This window comes from Trichosurus vulpecula, chromosome 4 (assembly GCF_011100635.1).
Source record: "Trichosurus vulpecula isolate mTriVul1 chromosome 4, mTriVul1.pri, whole genome shotgun sequence".
NCBI classification, from domain to species: domain Eukaryota; kingdom Metazoa; phylum Chordata; class Mammalia; order Diprotodontia; family Phalangeridae; genus Trichosurus; species Trichosurus vulpecula.
Window position 1 is genome coordinate 98102241 of NC_050576.1, and position 17985 is coordinate 98120225.

The 17985-nt window shown below is 38.4% G+C and overlaps 1 protein-coding gene across 3 annotated transcripts in view; it reads left to right on the forward strand.

Annotated features, from left to right (window-relative positions):
• The window catches only part of NEK7 (NIMA related kinase 7), a 200820-nt gene that overhangs the window by 133018 nt on the left and 49817 nt on the right, over positions 1 to 17985 (forward strand). For 2 of the 3 annotated variants that reach the window (XM_036756145.1, XM_036756146.1), the window contains one exon: positions 334 to 444. The exons of the other annotated variant lie outside the window; for it this stretch is intronic. In XM_036756145.1, the coding sequence (XP_036612040.1) occupies positions 334 to 444 (111 nt within the window). The remainder of the gene's footprint in view (positions 1 to 333; positions 445 to 17985) is intronic. 3 annotated transcript variants of the gene reach the window in all.

Genomic DNA, 17985 nt, shown 5'->3' on the forward strand with positions numbered 1-17985 from the left:
TTAACCTACACTGTCTCAGTTGCCTCATCTGTAAAATGAGAGTGATAATTCTTGCCTTTATAAACTGTAAATCACTCCATAAATGTTAATTGTTGTTGCTATATTATTTTAACCTAGTTACTAGGTTGCAAATTCCTTCAAAGAATAATTTCTATCTTACTTGTCTTCATTTTACCCGTATTACCCCAAATGTAGGCAAAGCTCAATAAATATTTGAATTGTCAAGTAATAATATATTGTTACAAAATAAAATGCTCTATATAGGCTTTCATAAGCTGGGAAATTAATTTGTAGAATAAGGAAATATTAATTTTTGTCTGTTTTCTTTCTTAGCAACTGAATCATCCAAATGTAATTAAATATTATGCTTCATTCATTGAAGACAATGAACTAAACATAGTTCTGGAGTTAGCAGATGCTGGTGATCTCTCTAGAATGATAAAGGTAGGATTTTTTATTAGTAAATTTATTGCAAACTTCAACTTGTATTTTTATAAGTAAATATGGAAAGTTAATATAAATTTTATAAGTAAACATGGAAATCTGGAACAATTTATGTATTTAAAACCAAAATGTATCAGGTTTCAATGTTAAATAACAGGTGAAATCCAAGGGGCCTGCTACAAAGAGGTGTACTTAACTCCAGTACCAGGATAAAAATCCTTCAGAGCAAAAACTGCGGAATAGCAGGAAGCAGGAAAGCAGGAACTACCTCATTCTGATCTTGTCATCACTTCATTTTGTTGTCGTTGCCACTAGGCAGTGAGAGGCGAAGAGGAACAGAGACTCATTTTGCAAATGAGAATACTGAAGAAGAGAGACTGAAAGTAGCCTGCTCCTCCCATCTTTTTTTGTGTGAGGCAGTAGGGGTTAATTGACTTGCCCAGGGTCACACTGCTAGTAAGTGACAAGTGTCTGAGATTGGATTTGAACTCAGGACCTCCTGACTCCAGGTCTGGTGCTCTCTCTACTGTACCACCTCACTGCCCCACCTGTCCCCTTTTAAAGCAAAGAATCCTAAAGTATAGCTAGGAAGAACCTTGAAGAGGAGGAGGAATTGCTGTCCTAGATACTCTTGGGTAGAGAGATAAGAGATCCTTCACAGGGGAACCATTGGTTTGGGAATGTATGATGTTGGAACTGCCTGATTTTAGTTTTAAAAAGGCATTCTGCACCAGTCTCTGCATGCAGCAGCTTCAGAGGCTTAGGGCTATATAATATCAGCTTATCCTTAGAACCTACCTCATTTATTGTGACCTAATCATTATTCATCTATAGGTAATAATGTCTGGGAATATAGATCTCATATGGGAGAGAAAAGGCTTGTTCTTGCTGATCTGCTTTAATTATTTTCTTTATCCCTAATCATAACCATATCTAGGTGACAATGGAACGAGGAGCTCCATTAACTTTACTTATATGAATACTTTAATTTTCAGTCAGATACATGATATTACTGATGTGTATGTGCACATCATAGTCTCTCCAAACTTTCTTATCCTATGTAGTTCTTATCTGTTTCATCCCATAAATACAACATAAAAATTTATGCAATGCTCTGAACACTTTACTCCAGATAGTTTGATATTTGATATTGACTTACATAGAACTCAGACTGTCTTGTTATCCTATACTCTGGTTACCCATGGTATTGATGGCACTTTTGTAACACTTCTCATGTACAGCTCATCATTGTTAATATGCTGCAGCCTACCTCCATCTACCATGCATCTTCACATTGCCCCCTAGGTCACCTGAATTGTTGAGTATTCAGAAGATTGTTACATCCCATGATTTTTAGCTATATAACATCACTGCAAGGCCACATGGATGAAGTGGATCAATCTTTATTTAAATGCCATCTTTGCTTCTTATTTATTGTCTTTCGACCTTGGAAAAGTTTCTTAATCTCTATGAACCATAATTTCCTCATCATCCTGTATATTTTTGGTCTCGATCTTGTGAAGAGGAGAAGGCAGAGGAAGAGGGGGAGGAGTATGATGATGACACAGCCATTACCACAGATGACTATAAAGGTGAATTCTACCCAGTAATGTTGTATAGCTTTGTAGTTTGAAACAGCTACTTCCCAAGTCATTGAATCTCAGAGTTGGAAGGAATTTCAGAAGCCGTCTAATATTTCTAGGAAAGAATCCCATCTACAACATCCCTAATAGGCGATCATTTAGCATTTGCTTGAATCAAGACCTCAAGTGAGATTCACTCACAAGGCAGTCAATTCCAGTTTTGATAGCTCCAATTGCAGCACACCTGTCTGCCCCTCTGAATCTTCTTCCTGTTGTTCCAACTTCTGCAGCAGAACACAGCTAATCTGTCTTCCACCTGATAGCCCTACAGATTATTGAAGAATATCTTTCTTTGTCCTCTCAGGTTAAAGATCTCCAATTCTTTCATGAATCCCCATGTGATCTTGAAGTCCTTCAATATTCTCTTCACTCCTTCTGGATCTGAGTTGGTTGATGAGTTCCCCATATGTTCACATTGATCTTTTTAGATAAATTTCCCTTTTCCTCCACATTAGAACTGCTTCATATAAAACAATATTTGGAGGAGATATTTTTTTTTCTGTTTTTACATCACCTTCGTTTCACAGTATATCCCTCTCCCGTCCACACCAAGAACCATCATTTAAACAAATAATAAGAAAGATGAGAGAGGAAAAGCAGTTCAGTCAAACTAATGAACACATTAATCGGTTAATAATAAAGTTTATATAGTGATTTATATAGATTTATATTTATTATATTATGTTATAATATACGTTTATATGGTGATTTAAAGTTTACAAAACAATTTACCTATATCATTTGATTTTCACAACAGCTCTATGAAACACGTACTATTGTTAACATTTACAGTTGTATAAACTGAGATTGAGACAGGTTGAGTCAACCAGTAAGTATGTATGTATGATGTAGGATTTGAATTCAAGTCTTCTTGATTCCAGTTTCATCTCTCTATCCAGCATGACACTAGAAGTACATGCAGTGTTATCCACCCATATTTCTCCACATCTGTAAAAAAGAGAAGAGGTACATTCTCATATTTCTTTTTTGAAATCAGGCTTGGTCATAATTACACAGTTTCCATTTTTTATTGTTATTCTTTCTACTTTAATATTTATTTCTTAGTTCTTCTTACTTTATTTTTAAACATTTTATATGTCTTCTTATGCCTCCCTGTATTCTTTATATTCACCATTTTTTATAATGCACTAATATTTCATCACATTGATGTATGGCGATTTGCTTATTCAATGGACATCTACTTCTTTGCTATTACAAAAAAATGCTGCTTCTATGTTCACGAACTCTGACATTCCTTTATCTGATGATAATCAGTTGTTGTTCCACCACTCTTTCTGCCCTACAGCTCCATACCCCATTCTTTGTTTCCACCATGGCCTCCCCTCCCTCTATTCCTCAGTTCTTTCCCAGGCTGTCACCCCTATATTGGCTAGACTTCATCCCTTTTCTCATCTTGCTATGGTGAACCACTTCAGCTCTATAGTGTACTCTTCTCTTGAGACCTTTGCTTCTTTAGCCTATTGAAGATCTTTCCCTGCCAAACCTCAGTCTTGGATTACTCTTGCTATGCACTGCCTTCGCATACTCCTGTGCTGGTGGATGAAACTGGAGAAAATCACAAAACCATACTGATGAGACTCACTACAAATTTGTTACAGTAATCTCAGTTGGGCCCTCCCTATTGCTACGTTATTGATATCCCCATTGACCACAGTGACTTTTCTAAACCTTTTCATCTTTCCTCAAATATCCTTCCACTGTCTCAACTGAGAATGCTGCTTTATATTTCACTGAAAAAATTCAGGCCATCTAGAAGAACTCACTCTTCTCCCTTCCTCCTTGTCTCATATCATTCGATTCCTTTCAGTACTACCTCTTCATCCCTGTCTTGCACAAAGAGGTGACCCTTCTCCTTGCCAAAGGAAAAACCACTTTGTGCACAAGTGGTCCCTCTTCATCCAGTCTACTTCAGCAAAATGACCCCCCTTTATCATCCCTATTTAACTAATCTTCAATCTTCCAGTCTACTGACTGCTATCCTGTCACCTATAAACATGTCCACCTCTCTTCTCTCCTTAAAAAGCCCTTACTTGATCCATCCATGCCTGCTAGCTCTCATCCCATATCTCTCTCCCTTTGTGGCTAAACTCTTTGAGAAGGCTGTCTGTTGTAAGTCTTTCTCTATCTCCTTTCTTCTTACTCTTTGCAGTTTGCCTTTTGACCTCATCATTCAACTGAAATTGCTTTCTCCAAAGTTACCAACCATTTCCCAATTGCCAAATCTAATGGGCTTTTCTCAATCCTCATCCTTCTTGATTCTCTGCAACCTTTGATATTGTTGATCACCCTTTCCTCCTTAATACTTGTTTCTATCTATCATTTTGTGACATTGCTCTCTTTTGCTTCTCCCCTTACTTACTGGACTCCTCCTTTCCTAAATCTTCATCTAGGTCATGACTACTAGCCATATGTGTTCCTCAAGGATTATTATAGAGGGAGAATGCAATTGACTTTTTTCCTGAGCTTATTTCCAACTTATTGCATCTGCATCTTGTTTGTATGTAGAGTGTGAGCTTCTTGAGAACAGGGTCTGTTCTTTTGCTTTTTGTTATATTGCCTTCTCTTAGCACAGTGCCTGGCATATAGTAGTCAGTCAGTCAGTGAGCATATACTAAGTGCCTACTGTGTTCCAGGCACTGTGTAAAGTGCTGGGGATTCAAAAAGAGACAAAAGACAGTCTCAGTCCTCAAGGAACTGACAATATAATAGAGGATACAACAAGCAAATGGATATTTATAAACAATATACAAAATAAAGGAAGTAATTAAAAGAAGGAAGGTATTAGAAGATTTAGGAGAGCTGCAAAAGGCTGCCTGTAAAACTGTGATTTTAGTTGGAAATTAAATGAAGTCAAGGAAGCCAGTAGGTGGAGATGAAAAGGAAGAGCACTTCAGACAAGGGAGATAGCTAGAGAAAATGCTTGGACCTGAGAGGATTGTCTTCTTCACTGGACACCAAGGAGGCCAGTGTCATTAGATTTTGAATATGTGCCGGAGGGTAAAGTATAAGAACTCCTGAAGGTGGAGGATAGGTTGTGAAGGGCTTTGAATGCCAAATAGAACATTTTGTGTCTGATTGTGGAAGTAATTGGGAGCCACTGGAGCTTATGGAGTAGGAGAGTGACATAATCACACCTGTACTTTAGGAAAATAACTTTGATAACTGAATGGAGGATGGATTGAAGTGGGAAAAAAACCTGAGGTAGCTAGGCAGACTCACCAAGAGGCTAATGCAGTAGTACAGGAATGAGGTGATAAGGGCCTACAACAGAGTGATGGCAGTATTAGAGGGGAGGAGGAAGTATATTCGAGAGATATTGCAAAGGTGAAATCGATAGGACTTGGCAGCAGTGGTTGCAAGATCAAGGGTATAACCGTCTTTATATGTGGCTGAGGTGGGGTGGAGGAATAAGTCATGGAAAATGAGTAGGTTGAGAAACTGAGTGGTTAGCATGATGAAAAGTTATTATAAATGATGACGTCTCCAAATTTGAGGAAGGAAAATTTTACCTTATTCATTAAGGAAGGAAGAGAAATGACCTGGATTGCTGCCAGGATTTTGATTGAATGGTAGATATAAGTTGTATGACCCTCAAAGGAGGAGAGGTCACTGAATGATGGAAGTTGGGCAAGAACCTGGAAGTGTCACTGGGGAGCAAGGAGTATCTCAACTCCCTCACCTCAACCAGTGAGCCAAGGGGAATGAGTGAAGGTACAGGCAGTAATAGAGTAAGAGAAGAAAAGATTTTAGGGTGAAGGAAAGTTTGTTGCCTATGTAACAGGCATTCCAGATGGCAGAGTGAAAAGGGTAGGTGGTGTTTGTGAATTTGGAATGCCAGGGTTGAGGGGGATTGGAATAAGGAACTGAGTAGTGAGGTTAGGGATGAGTTTTGGATGATGATATACAGGAGTTCAGAATAACTGAGATGTGAATATTCATTATTGAGTGGAAGCATCACTTTTCAGATGAGGGCAGAGGTGAGGCTAGAGACAAGTGCCAACATGAGATGGAAGACACACTAGTCAGATGGTCAGTTGGGAGGCCCTATTTCACTATTCTTCTTGCCTCTGAAGGCTGGAAATTAGGCAAGAAAGAACACAGCAGGAGATGTCAAACCTGCCTAGCAGGAGTTGGAGGTCCCATTCCCCTCTGACTTTCCTCATCTTCCCTCAGGGGATTCCTATGGAGCAGGAAATGGAAGAACTAAGTTCAAAGCAAAGGTTGTTCTTTTTTGTACCAGAGGTTCTCCAAATCACGATTGGGAGATCAGGCTGGCAGAGGTAGAAATTACCTTGTAATGGTACAGATGGAAGTCATTCAGCCAATCTTTAGCAGCCCCTCAGGGGGGCACATGGCAAGAAATTGAAGAGGCATATTGAGAGGAAGGCCTTGCTTCTTTTTCCACTTGAGGCTGGAGATCAGATAGTAGCAGGAGGAAATAGTCTCTGAGCACAGAAGGAGGCCATTTTGAGGCAGATCTGAGTCACCCTCCTTGTCCCTTGCTGCTTTCCCTTAGGAACACACATAGAGGATGGAAGGCTCTCAGAGGATGGCCTCACTCTTCTCATCTGAGATCAGAGAGCCTACATAGGAAGTAGTTAATACATGCTTGTTGACTGAATGACTTAACTATTTTGGTTTATTGCAAACCCTTTTCTTTGTCTTTGACTTTCTTGGGGTGTATGCTCTGTAGTAAGAACTCTTGGTCAAAGGATATGAACAGGTGAGTGAGTTCTCTCATAATTTGAGATTGTTTTCTAGAATTGTTGAAACAAACAGCTCCACCAAAAGTATATTGATGTGCCTATCTTTCCTCAGTCCGTCTATCACTTCCCTTTTCCATATTTTGTCATCTTTGCTAATTTTCTGAGTGTGAAATGAAATGTGTGAGGTGTTTTCATTTTCATTTCTTTAGTGATTTGGAACAATCTTACAGTTATTCTTTATCCTCTGACCACTTACACGGGAAATTGCTTTTGGTGTTACGTATTTGTATTAGTTCTCTAGATGTGGAAAAAGCACTTTACTTGAAATTTCATTGGTATAGAGAACTCTCAGATAAGGAATATCCTCTAACACTCCCTCTCTAACTCCCCCTACATTTTCCATGAGATATTTAGACTGGGGGATCTGCCATATCAGAGGTATTTGATGCAAAGATTTCCCTTCAGTTGACTACTTCTTTTCTTATCGTAGTTAATTTTGTTTGTGCAAAGTGAATGAGTGAATGGAAAAGCATGTGTTAGATGCTTGCTGTGTTCTAAGCACTATACTAAGCCCTGGGGATATTTTAAAAAAAAAAAGGTTCCTGCCATTAAGAAGTTGGCATTTGAATCGGGGAGAGAAGTAGAAGGCAGGTGTCTAAGGTGGCAACGCTTGAGTGTGGCCATAGAAGAATAGTTGATATGTCCCTTTTTGGAATTATGTTCAAGTTGACTTGAATATGAGTCTAGGACTGAATGGGGGGGAATGGAGGACATGATAAGGTGGTTATGCTGCTAGAGAAATTGTCCAGAATGTGGCCTGAGAGTAAGGAGTGCAGCGGAGCATGATTGGTGTCTACCAATCTACTTTATCTTTTGTGACTGGCTCCATTCCTTGCTTAATTAAAATTATTCCCTTAGCCATAGCTTTTAATGGTAATAGTAACAACAACAACAATAATAACTAACATTTGTGTAGCACTTGACTAGGTAAAAGAGGCCATTCTTTGCCTCATTTCTTACCTAGCTTTAATCACTAAATAGGCGTTGCCTCAGACGAACTAAGACCTGAAAAAGACCTTAGCTTAAAAAGGCCAGGATCTCGTGCTGCATCTGGAGCCATCTCCACTTGTCCTGATCTCTTGCCACTGGACCCAGATGGCTTCAGAGGAACTAGTGAGGCTGATGACCTTGCACTCCTGCCTCACTTAAAATCCAATTCATTTGCAAGTCATGACATCACTTTCCTGATATCATGTCAGGCAGTATGCTAAGTGCTTTACAAATATTACTTTGTTTTAATGGTACCTGACTTTCCGATAGTCTGTTAATTCTTAAATTCTCTCTCCTGGATCTCTTTTCCAGGTCAGTTATTTTTCTAATGAGGTATTTTACATTTTTTCCCCTATTTTCTCATTCTTTTGATTTTGTTTAAATGATTCTTGATGTCTCCTAGAGTCATTAGTTTCTACTTGCCCAATGCTAATTTTTAGGGAATAATTTTTTCCAGTGAGCTTTTGTACCTCCTTTTCCATTTGGCCAAGTCTACTTCTGTAGCAACAATGTTACTAGCAGGTGCTGTGTCTGTGTGAGGCCGACAACACCTGCGCACAGGAGGGCTGCCAGCACAGGTTCTTTGATCTGCTTTTCTAAGGAAAGCAACTTTAAGGGGTTTACAGTCTCACTTTAATTAAACATACATAGATCATTTACTTAGTTCAGAGGAAAAAGTCAGCACCCTGAACTTCAGAGAAAACACAAACAGAAATTACAAGTAGAATTTATATAAACAGAGCAAATAATGCAGATCAGCAGACAGGGCTTCTGTCTGTCCATAGCAGTACATACACAGTACCAGAGAGAGAAGCACCAACATGTGGGTTTTCAAAGCCGAAAAGCTCCTTAATGGCTACCCAGAATCTCATCTGGCGAAATCACAGAAACGCTCTTCCAATGAGTGAGCCCCAAGCAAAATGCTAACCTCACAGTATATATATGCTTCTTCAGGGTCAGAGGGCATCACAACCATGTGGCTCAAACTCATGTGACTTAGGCTCTCTTATGACTTAAGCAGGCCGTCAAAGAGTCTTGATTCAAACAAAGGCAAGGCTCAAAGACACCTGATTACCTTGGTGCTGGAAAGCACACCAAAAGAAAAAATAGCAAAAAGCCCTCACTTTGCTTGACATTGCAACTCTTTAAGGACTTGTTTTCTTCAGTGGATTTTTGTACCTCCTTTTCCATTTTATGTGCTTCCTTTACCAAGCTGTCCACTCTTTTTCATAGTTCTTTTGCATAACTCTCATTTGTTTTCCCATTTTTTCTTCTCTTTCCCTCTCTCTCTCATTTGATTTTTAGAATCCTCTTTGAGCTCTTCCAGGATGATTTTTTGGGCCAGAAACCAATTCTCATTTCTCTTTGAGGCGTCACATATAGGTGTCTTGATATTGTTGTCTTCTTCTGAGTTTGTTTTGATGTTCCCTATCACCATAGTAACTTTTTATGCTCAGAGCTTTTTGTTTGTTTTTTGCTCATTTTCCAGCCTGTTTCATAACTTTTAAAGTTGAACTCTGCTCCTGGGGCACAGGGGACACTGTCTCTTTCTTCTTGGCCTGGAGGCAGGACTCTGGTCATTGGCTTACTGCACTGGGCCTCTGGGGCTGGTGGCTTGCCTCTTGCACTGGAGCTGCCTGGTCTGTTTGTGTCTATTCTGGCCCTGCCAGGGTCGCCACTAATCTGCTACTCTAGGGCTGGAGACCTCACAGCTCCCCTGCTGAGCTGGGACCAGGGGCCCTTGAGTTGCTGATCTTTGCTGGGCTAGGGGTCTCTTGCTAGCTTATCTGGACATTGCCTGCTCTAGGCTGTGTTTCTGTTATACTCAAGTATGATAAACCTTTCCTACAGTCCTAAATTATCTTGAGCTGGAAAATTGTTTCAACCCATCGTTTTGTGGGTTCTGTTGCTCCAGAATTAATTTTGAGGCTTGATTTAAAGTTGCTCCAAGAGAAATTGGAGAGAGCTCAGGCAACTTCCTGCCTTTTCTTTGCCATCTTGGCTCCATCTCAAGAACCATTGCGTTGTTAGTTTATAATCTCTTGTGAAGCTTTTATTCTTTCTGTGGAATGAAGTAGAGTCTGTCCCATATCTAATTATTTGGTAACCTGAATGCTTATACAGAAGGTGAAGGCTCTTTTTCGTTGAGATTTAAACACAAAACATATTCCTAACAGAGAGCCCATTTGGCAAAATAGGCCAAATACCAAGGTTCTCAAGGAAGCATCAAGTTGGGCACACGCCAAAAGGAATGATTTATGGGACACTTTGAATATTGAACTTGATCTTATAAAACCAGGGCAAGGGATTCTGGAATACGGGTTACATTTAGGAACTTAAGACATTCATAGCAGCCATCAGTTCTGAACAGGTCTCAAAAGGTTCTGCAGTTTTGCAACCTTGGAGTCATCTTTGTCTCTTCAGTCTTCCCCTCAGCTCTCGCTGAGAGGAATAATACCTCTACAACATCTCAGTATTCTCCTACAGCTACCACTGTAATTCAGGCCTCATTATCTTTTGCTGGGAATATTGTAGTAAGCTACTAATGGGTCTCACTGCTCTTTCTTTTTCCGTTCTTTAATACATTCTCCACTCAACTGCCAAATTCCTATTCCCAAGACATGGATCTTTTCACTTTCCTGCTCAGAAATTTTCAGTGGTCTCCTTTAGGATAAAATCCAAAGTTATCAGAATGCCATTTAAACCTCTCCGAAACCTAGCCCCTATCTACCTTTCAAGACTTATTCCAGATTATTCCTCTTCTCCTCTTTTAATTGTACCCAAATTTGTTTACTAATTGTTCCTTGAATACACTATTCATTTCTCACTTCCATGCTCTTGCATAGGCCATCCCACATGCTTGGAATGTACTTCTTTCTTACCTCTTCCTCTTAGAATCTTTCTTAGAAGCTTTCTTCAAATTTCAGCTTAGTTGTTGAAGCAATTTCCAGAAGCTTTTCCTGAGCCTTTTTCTCCAAATTGTTGGTGTTGTCTTCCCCCTCAAATTATCTTGAATTCACTTGTGGACATATATGTAAGCTCCTCAAGAGACTGTTTTTGCTCAAAAGACTAATACTGAATACTCTATAAAAGTTTCCTTACTTCAAAATTCTTTTTGCTCTCCATACTTTATTGATGTGAAATCCTAGGCCATTTGTTGTTCTTGCCAGTAATTCATTTCCACTTTTTAGGAACTGCTTAATCTTGACATACATAAATCATGATCTGAAAATGATGAGGACTTTACCTTGACATTCATTCTAAGTCCCACAGAAAGTGAGTTATCTCAGTTATCTGATTTCCGTTTTAGGGACTTCCCGTCACTGTCCAAACAACTAACCATTGAAATGAAGAAAGTTTAATGCATAAGTGTTCTGCCTAAAACTTCAGGACTAAGATTAACAGGACTTATCAATTACTTAGGAGGGTTTTGGATGGACAAATTATTATCAGGCAAAGTTTTGCAGATACATGAATTTTAAAAAGTCATTTCCACATATATTTTTTCAGTATTAACTGAATGTGAAGACAGTCGATATATGAAGTCTTATTTCTGTCTAATTAGACTAGATGACTATCTGATTTCAAGATTTGGGCTTTTGGTCTGACATCTTTTATTCTTGCCTATACTGTTTTCTCTCTGAGCTACTCCCACTCCCAGCCACGTAATTGTTGTAATTGGCCACTTACCCTGTGCATACTTGAATATTTATTATTTACTACTGCTCTTTGGCTTTTGAGAAACTAAGACCAGTGGCCTTAATGATACCTCCACCCTTGGCAGACTCAACTCTCCCAGGCAGTTGAGGGAAAAGAAGCTTTCATTATTTTGGTCTGATGAATTCTTTAAAGACAATGCTATAATAGATATAGTTAAGTAGTTGCAGAGGAACATTATGCTGTATTTGGTTACCAAGTGGGAGACTTACTGTAGACATATAGTGTAAAGATAAAGTTGTTTAGCCACATCCTCTTAGTTTCGCTGCAATTTGGAATTTACCTTGTCAAAAGCTACAAATAAGTTTTAAAAAAATTTGTCTTTCTCTTTTCTTCTTTTGTTTTTTTTCTTACCTTTTCTTTCCTTTTTTGATTTTATACTAGTCATTTCCTCTTAATTCCCTTGCAGTTGAACACTACCTTATAACATTTAAGCAAAAGCACGATGTATAGTGAATGTCTGACAGCTTATACCACATTCTTCTTCCATAAATTCCCACCTTTTCATTGAGAAGAGGGAGGGGAATTTCTTCGTTAATTTTCTAGAACTGAAATGTCATAGTTAATTAGCATTTGATTGCCTTTTAATATGGTTTTTGTTTACATTGTCATAGCTATTGTATAAATTGTTTGCATTACTTTAGTCTTCATCTGTTCATACAAGTCTTCCCAAGTGTCTCTGAATTCCTCATATTTTTAATACTCTTAATATACCATACTTTGTTTAGCCATTCCTCCATTAATGGGCACCTACTCAATTTCTTGATTTTTGTTGCCACAAAAAATGCTGCTATTAGTGTGTGTGTGTGTGTGTGTGTGTGTAAACTTATGTATGTGCAACCTTAAGGTATATATATGCCCCAGAGTGGAATCTCTAGGTCAAAGGGTATGAACAGTTTAGTGACTTTTCTTTCATTGGAAATGTTTTTCAGAACACTTGGACCAATTTACAGTGTCTGTCTTCACATAGGCCCTCCTACATTGACTATTTCCATCTTTTAACATCTTTAGCACTTTAAGGGGAATGAAGTCATACCTCAATGTTGTTTTGATTTGTATTTCTTTATTAATGATTTGGAACATTCATACGATTGTTGGTATTTTATAGTTCTTTTGATAATTGTTATATCTTTAAATCATTAATCTGTAGAGGGATGCTTCTTGTTCTTGTATATTTGTGTTAATTCTCTATACTTTGTATATCAGATCATTATTCCCTAATTATCTTTTTTCCCTAATTATTTTTTGTTTTAGTTCTAGTGCATTTATTTTGTTGGTTAAAAAAATGCTTTCTAATTTCATATGTAATCCATACAAGCTCAGAGGATCCCTCTCTCAACTCTTACTGTCTCAGATGAGTACTGGGTCCTGGAATAAGGCTGTACATCTCCCCTTAAGTGTTTTTACACATGTATTTTTCTCACTAAAATTTCTTACTAAAATTTCACATATATGGATAAGTAGGCATATGGATCTATGGTTAGTGATGCTGAGTGGTAATAAGATATGAGGGTTTTCCCTACGCCTTTACTTTCCATATCATCTATAGATACTCCAAGACATTCTCTTGTCAAAACTCTCCTCCAATACAACCTCCTCTAACTTCTTTGCCCATATTTGTTTTCTTCAGAGCTTATTATTTTCTTTTGAGATTTGATTTCATTTTCCTCATGCTAGAAGTACAGTAGCCACTCACAAGCCTGATCCTATTGTTTATTGGAATGGAGCTTTGAACTGCACCATTTTTGTGATCTGGGCCTGTGTGCCCCTCCTTATGTAGCCCAGTGGCCCTCCAATTGCCAGGGGGCTCACCATATTTGTTCTATACTACTACAGCTCAGAACTTAGTCCTCTACTATAGCTTGGGATTGAACCCAAGCAATCCATCAGGTTTAGCCTTCCCCAGTAGCAGGAATTACAGGTGTGTACCACCATGACTGATGCTCCTTCCATTTTTGGGGTTTTTTTTATTTAAATGTATTTAATATTTTAGTTTTCAACATTAATTTCCACAAGATTTTGAGTTACAAATTTTCTCCCCATTTCTACCCTCCTCCCCATTCCAAGATGGCATATATTCTAATTACCTGGTTCCCCAGTCAGCCCTCCCCTCTTTCACCCCACTCCCCCTCCCCCCCATCCCTTTTCTTCTTATTTTCTTGCAGGGCAGGATAGCTTTTAAAACTTTGAGTTCCAAATTCTCTCCCCTCTTCCCTTCCCACCCACCCTCCCTAGGAAGGCAAGCAATTCCACATAGATCACATGTGTATCATTATGTAAAACACATCCACAATGCTCATGTTGTGAAAGGCTAACTATATTTCCTTCCATCCTTTCCTGTCCCCCTTTATTCAATTTTCTCCCTTGACCCATCTCTTTTCAAAGGTGTTTGCTTTTGATTTTCTCCTCTCCCTATCTGCCCTCCCTTCTATCATCCCCCCTTTTTTTATACCCTTCCCCTTACTTTCCGGTGGAGTAAGATACCCAATTGGGTGTATATGTTATTCCCTCCTCAAGTTGGATCCGATGACAGTATGATTCACTCATTCCCCTTCACCTGCCACCTCTTCCCTTCCAACAGAACTGCTTTTTCTTGCCACTTTTATGTGAGATAATTTACCCCCTTCTATCTCTCCCTTTCTCCCTCTCTCAATATATTCCTTTCTCACCTCTTAAGTTTATTTCATTTTTTTAGATATCGTCCCTTCATATTCAACTCATCCTGTGCCCTCTGTCTATATTCCCTACAACTCCCCTAATACTGAGAAAGGTCTCATGAATTACACACATCATCTGTCCATGTAGGAATGTAAACAAAACAGTTCAACTTTAGTAAGTCCCTTATGAATTCTCTTTCTTGTTTACTTTTTCATGCTTCTCTTGATTCTTGTATTTGAAAGTCAGATTTTCTGTTCAGCTCTGGTCTTTTCATTGAGAAAAGCTTGAAAGTCTTCTATTTTATTGAAAGTCTATATTTTGCTTGGAGCATTATACTCAGTTTTACCGTGTAGGGGATTCTTGTTTTTAATCCTAGCTCCTTTGACCTCTAGAATATCATATTCCAAGCCCTTGGATCCCTTAATGTAGAAGCTGCTAGATCTTGTGTTATCCTGATTGTGTTTCCACAGTATTCAAATTGTTTATTTCTGGGCTGCTTGCAGTATTTTCTCTTTGACCTGGAAACTCTGGAATTTGGCAACAATATTCCTAGGAGTTTTCTTTTTGGGATCTTTTTTGATAGGCAATCGGTGGATTCCTTCCATTTCTATTTTACCCTCTGGTTCTAGAATATCAGGGCAGTTTTCTTTGATAATTTCTTGAAAGATGATGTCTAGGCTCTTTTTTTTGATCATGGATTTCAGGTGGTCCAGTAATTTTAAAATTATGTCTCCTGGACCTATTCTCCAGGTCAGTGGTTTTTCCAATGACATATTTCACATTGTCTTCCATTTTTTCATTCCTTTGGTTCTGTTTTATAATATCTTGATTTCTCATAAAGTCACTAGCTTCCACTTGCTCCAATCTAATTTTTAAGGTGGGATTTTCTTCAGTGGTCTTTTGGACCTCCTTTTCCATTTGACTAATTCTGCCTTTCAAGGCATTCTTCTCCTCATTGGCTTTTTGGAGCTCCTTTGCCATTTGGGTTAGTCTACTCTTTAAGGTATTATTTTCTTCAGTAATTTTTGTGTCTCCTTTAGCAAGTCATTGACTTGCTTTTCATGGTTTTCTCGCATCCTTCTCATTTCTCTTCCCAATTTTTTCTCTGTTTCTCTTACTTGCTTTCCCAATTTCTTTTTGAGCTCTCCCATGGCCTGCGGCCAATTCATATTTTTCTTTGAGCCTTTTGATGTAGGCTCTTTGACTTTGTTGACTTCTTCTAACTGTATGTTTTGCTCTTCTTTGTCACCAAAAAAGGAATCTAGAGTTTGAGTTTGAGTCTGAGTTCATTTTCACTGCCTATTCATGCTCTCAGCCAACTACTTGACCCTTGAGCTTTTTATCAGGATATGACTGCTTGTAGAGTAGAGAGTACTTTTTCCCAAGCTTTAGGGTCCAAGCACTGGTGTTTTCAGAGATACTTCTACTCCACCATCACCCCAGGCTCTGTCCCAGTAGCACTCCTCCTCCCCCAAGAACCACCAACCAGGACCGCAATGCAGATCCAGGCAGGGCACAGCAAGAGAATCTGCCTTTGTGCCCACAAAGCGCTCCTTGCCCTCCCACTCTGACCTGCTGCTAGATTCCTCCCCAGGTGTCAGTTGGGGATTTGGCAAGTGGCTGACACTGCACCACCTCCTCCACCCCTGGAGCTGGCAGCTGGACTGCTTTGAACTCTGTCCTGCAGCTTCCCCCTAACCTGCTCTTTGGCATTTGTGGGTTGAGAAATCTGGTAACTGCCACAGCTCACTATTTCATGGCCCCAAGGCCTGTTCTGGCTGGCTGATTCCAGGTCTGGTCTGTCCAGTCCCGGCACGGCCCACGCTGGGCTGCCCTCCGCTCTCAGCGCTGTGGGATAGACCCCCTTCCCAGTGACCATCCAGGCTCTCCTGAGCTGGAGACCTGTTTCCCTCTGCTATTTCGTGGGTTCTGCAGCTTTAGGTTTCGTTCAGAGCATTCAGGCGTTTGGAGGGATTTGGGGGAGAGCTTTCCAGCTGCCATCTTGGCTCCCCCCGCCTTCCATTTTTTAAAGAAGCACATCTAGTACTATGATGAGACTAAGTGTAGGAGCTTCAGTGTCCTTAATGGCAAAAAGAATTTGCTATAAAAATCTTTAAGATCTTTTCTATCTTTCATCTATTTGTTGTCTTTTTTCTTGTTTCATTTAATTAGCTGAATATCTTGACAAGACTTCTTGATAGTACCCTGTATATTATTGATATAATAGAGAAGAAACATAAGAATCATGTGATGGAGGAGAATGATAGTAGATATTTAACATTTAAAAGGAAAAGCAACAAATTGCTGGATTTTGAAGGGTACAGTTTCATTACTTTAGTGGGAGTCTTACTTATAAATAATTATGTATCAAGATAATAAATATGATGTCCTCCCTCAAATCTTTAGTTTAATTGAGCGAGGAGAGGAAACATAGCGGCTATTCTGTATTCCTGAATTAAAGTAGGGTATAACATTGCCTCAAAGATCTTATAAGTAAATAATTGGTTTAGAGGCTACTGACAAATATAACTTAGTAACTCCTAGTTGTTCATTCTGTATTTCCCCCCTTGGGTACCACACTTCTTAAAAGTACTTCCCAAATAAGTGTTGGGAGAAAATCTGGAACTTCATATCATATACTTCATTTTAACCATAAATTCAAAATCTAAACAACACAAAGGTTCTTTTCAAAATGTTGACCTTTGTTTACAGAAATATTTTACATTATGCCACAATTGTTTTTATTATTCCTTAAATGAAGTAATGTAGTAAAAAAAAAACCCCACTTTTTAAAAACTGTAAGGCTCTTTATAAATCTGAGATATTATTAAACTCATAAGGGCCATATTTTATAACTTTTGTAATTAGGTCACAACTTCTGTTCATTGAGGACTAGGAGAAGGGAGTAAAGGATTTCAGATCCCTATTGGAACAAATATTTTGATGTGAAAGTAGTCCAGAAATTATGTGAAAATACTTTGGCAATTTTAAAAAATTCTAAAGGTATTTTAGAGTACTACATTTTATAAAAATCATTCCTTTATTCATAATGCAAAGTCAGAGTTTAAGAGGTATGAAATAGAATCAGATTCCTTTAATTCTTTTTGTGTATCATGCTGTTTTTAAAAGTGCATTCTAATAACATACTGCAATTTCTTTTAAGAGGAAACTCACAAGTTACTGTGGAATCAGTCAGTAGTTAACAAAAATTATTAAGCATTTACTGTGTGCCATGCACTGTGCTAAACACTGGCGATAAAAATATGAAAAAGACAATCTGTGACTTCAAGGAGTTATAATCTAGTGTAGGAAGGTAACACACAAAAGAATACTGAAAATAGGGGAAGGGGGAAAGATACCGGGCATGAAGTCAAAGAAATCCAAAATGAGTGCAGCCAGGTTAGAAATGAGAAGATATCTGAGGCCATCTATTTTTTTACATTAAGGAGATTAATGTATTCTTCTTAAACAGTCGTTTTCAGTGAAACATACAACAGAAGTCACTAAAAGGGACATTTATTGTTTGTCAGGGTATTGTCATAAATCCAGGTTACTAATTAATGCATTCTGTTCTTAATCTAAAAAGAATTATACATAAGGTATCCACTTATCGCATTCACTTTTTAATCTTTTCTAGTTAAAAGGTAAAATATACGTTTATAACTCCATTATTTATGTCTTTCCTTAGTTCTAATTAGTTGATAATAGAATGGCATAAAACTTTGTTTTGAGGAATTTATGTAATT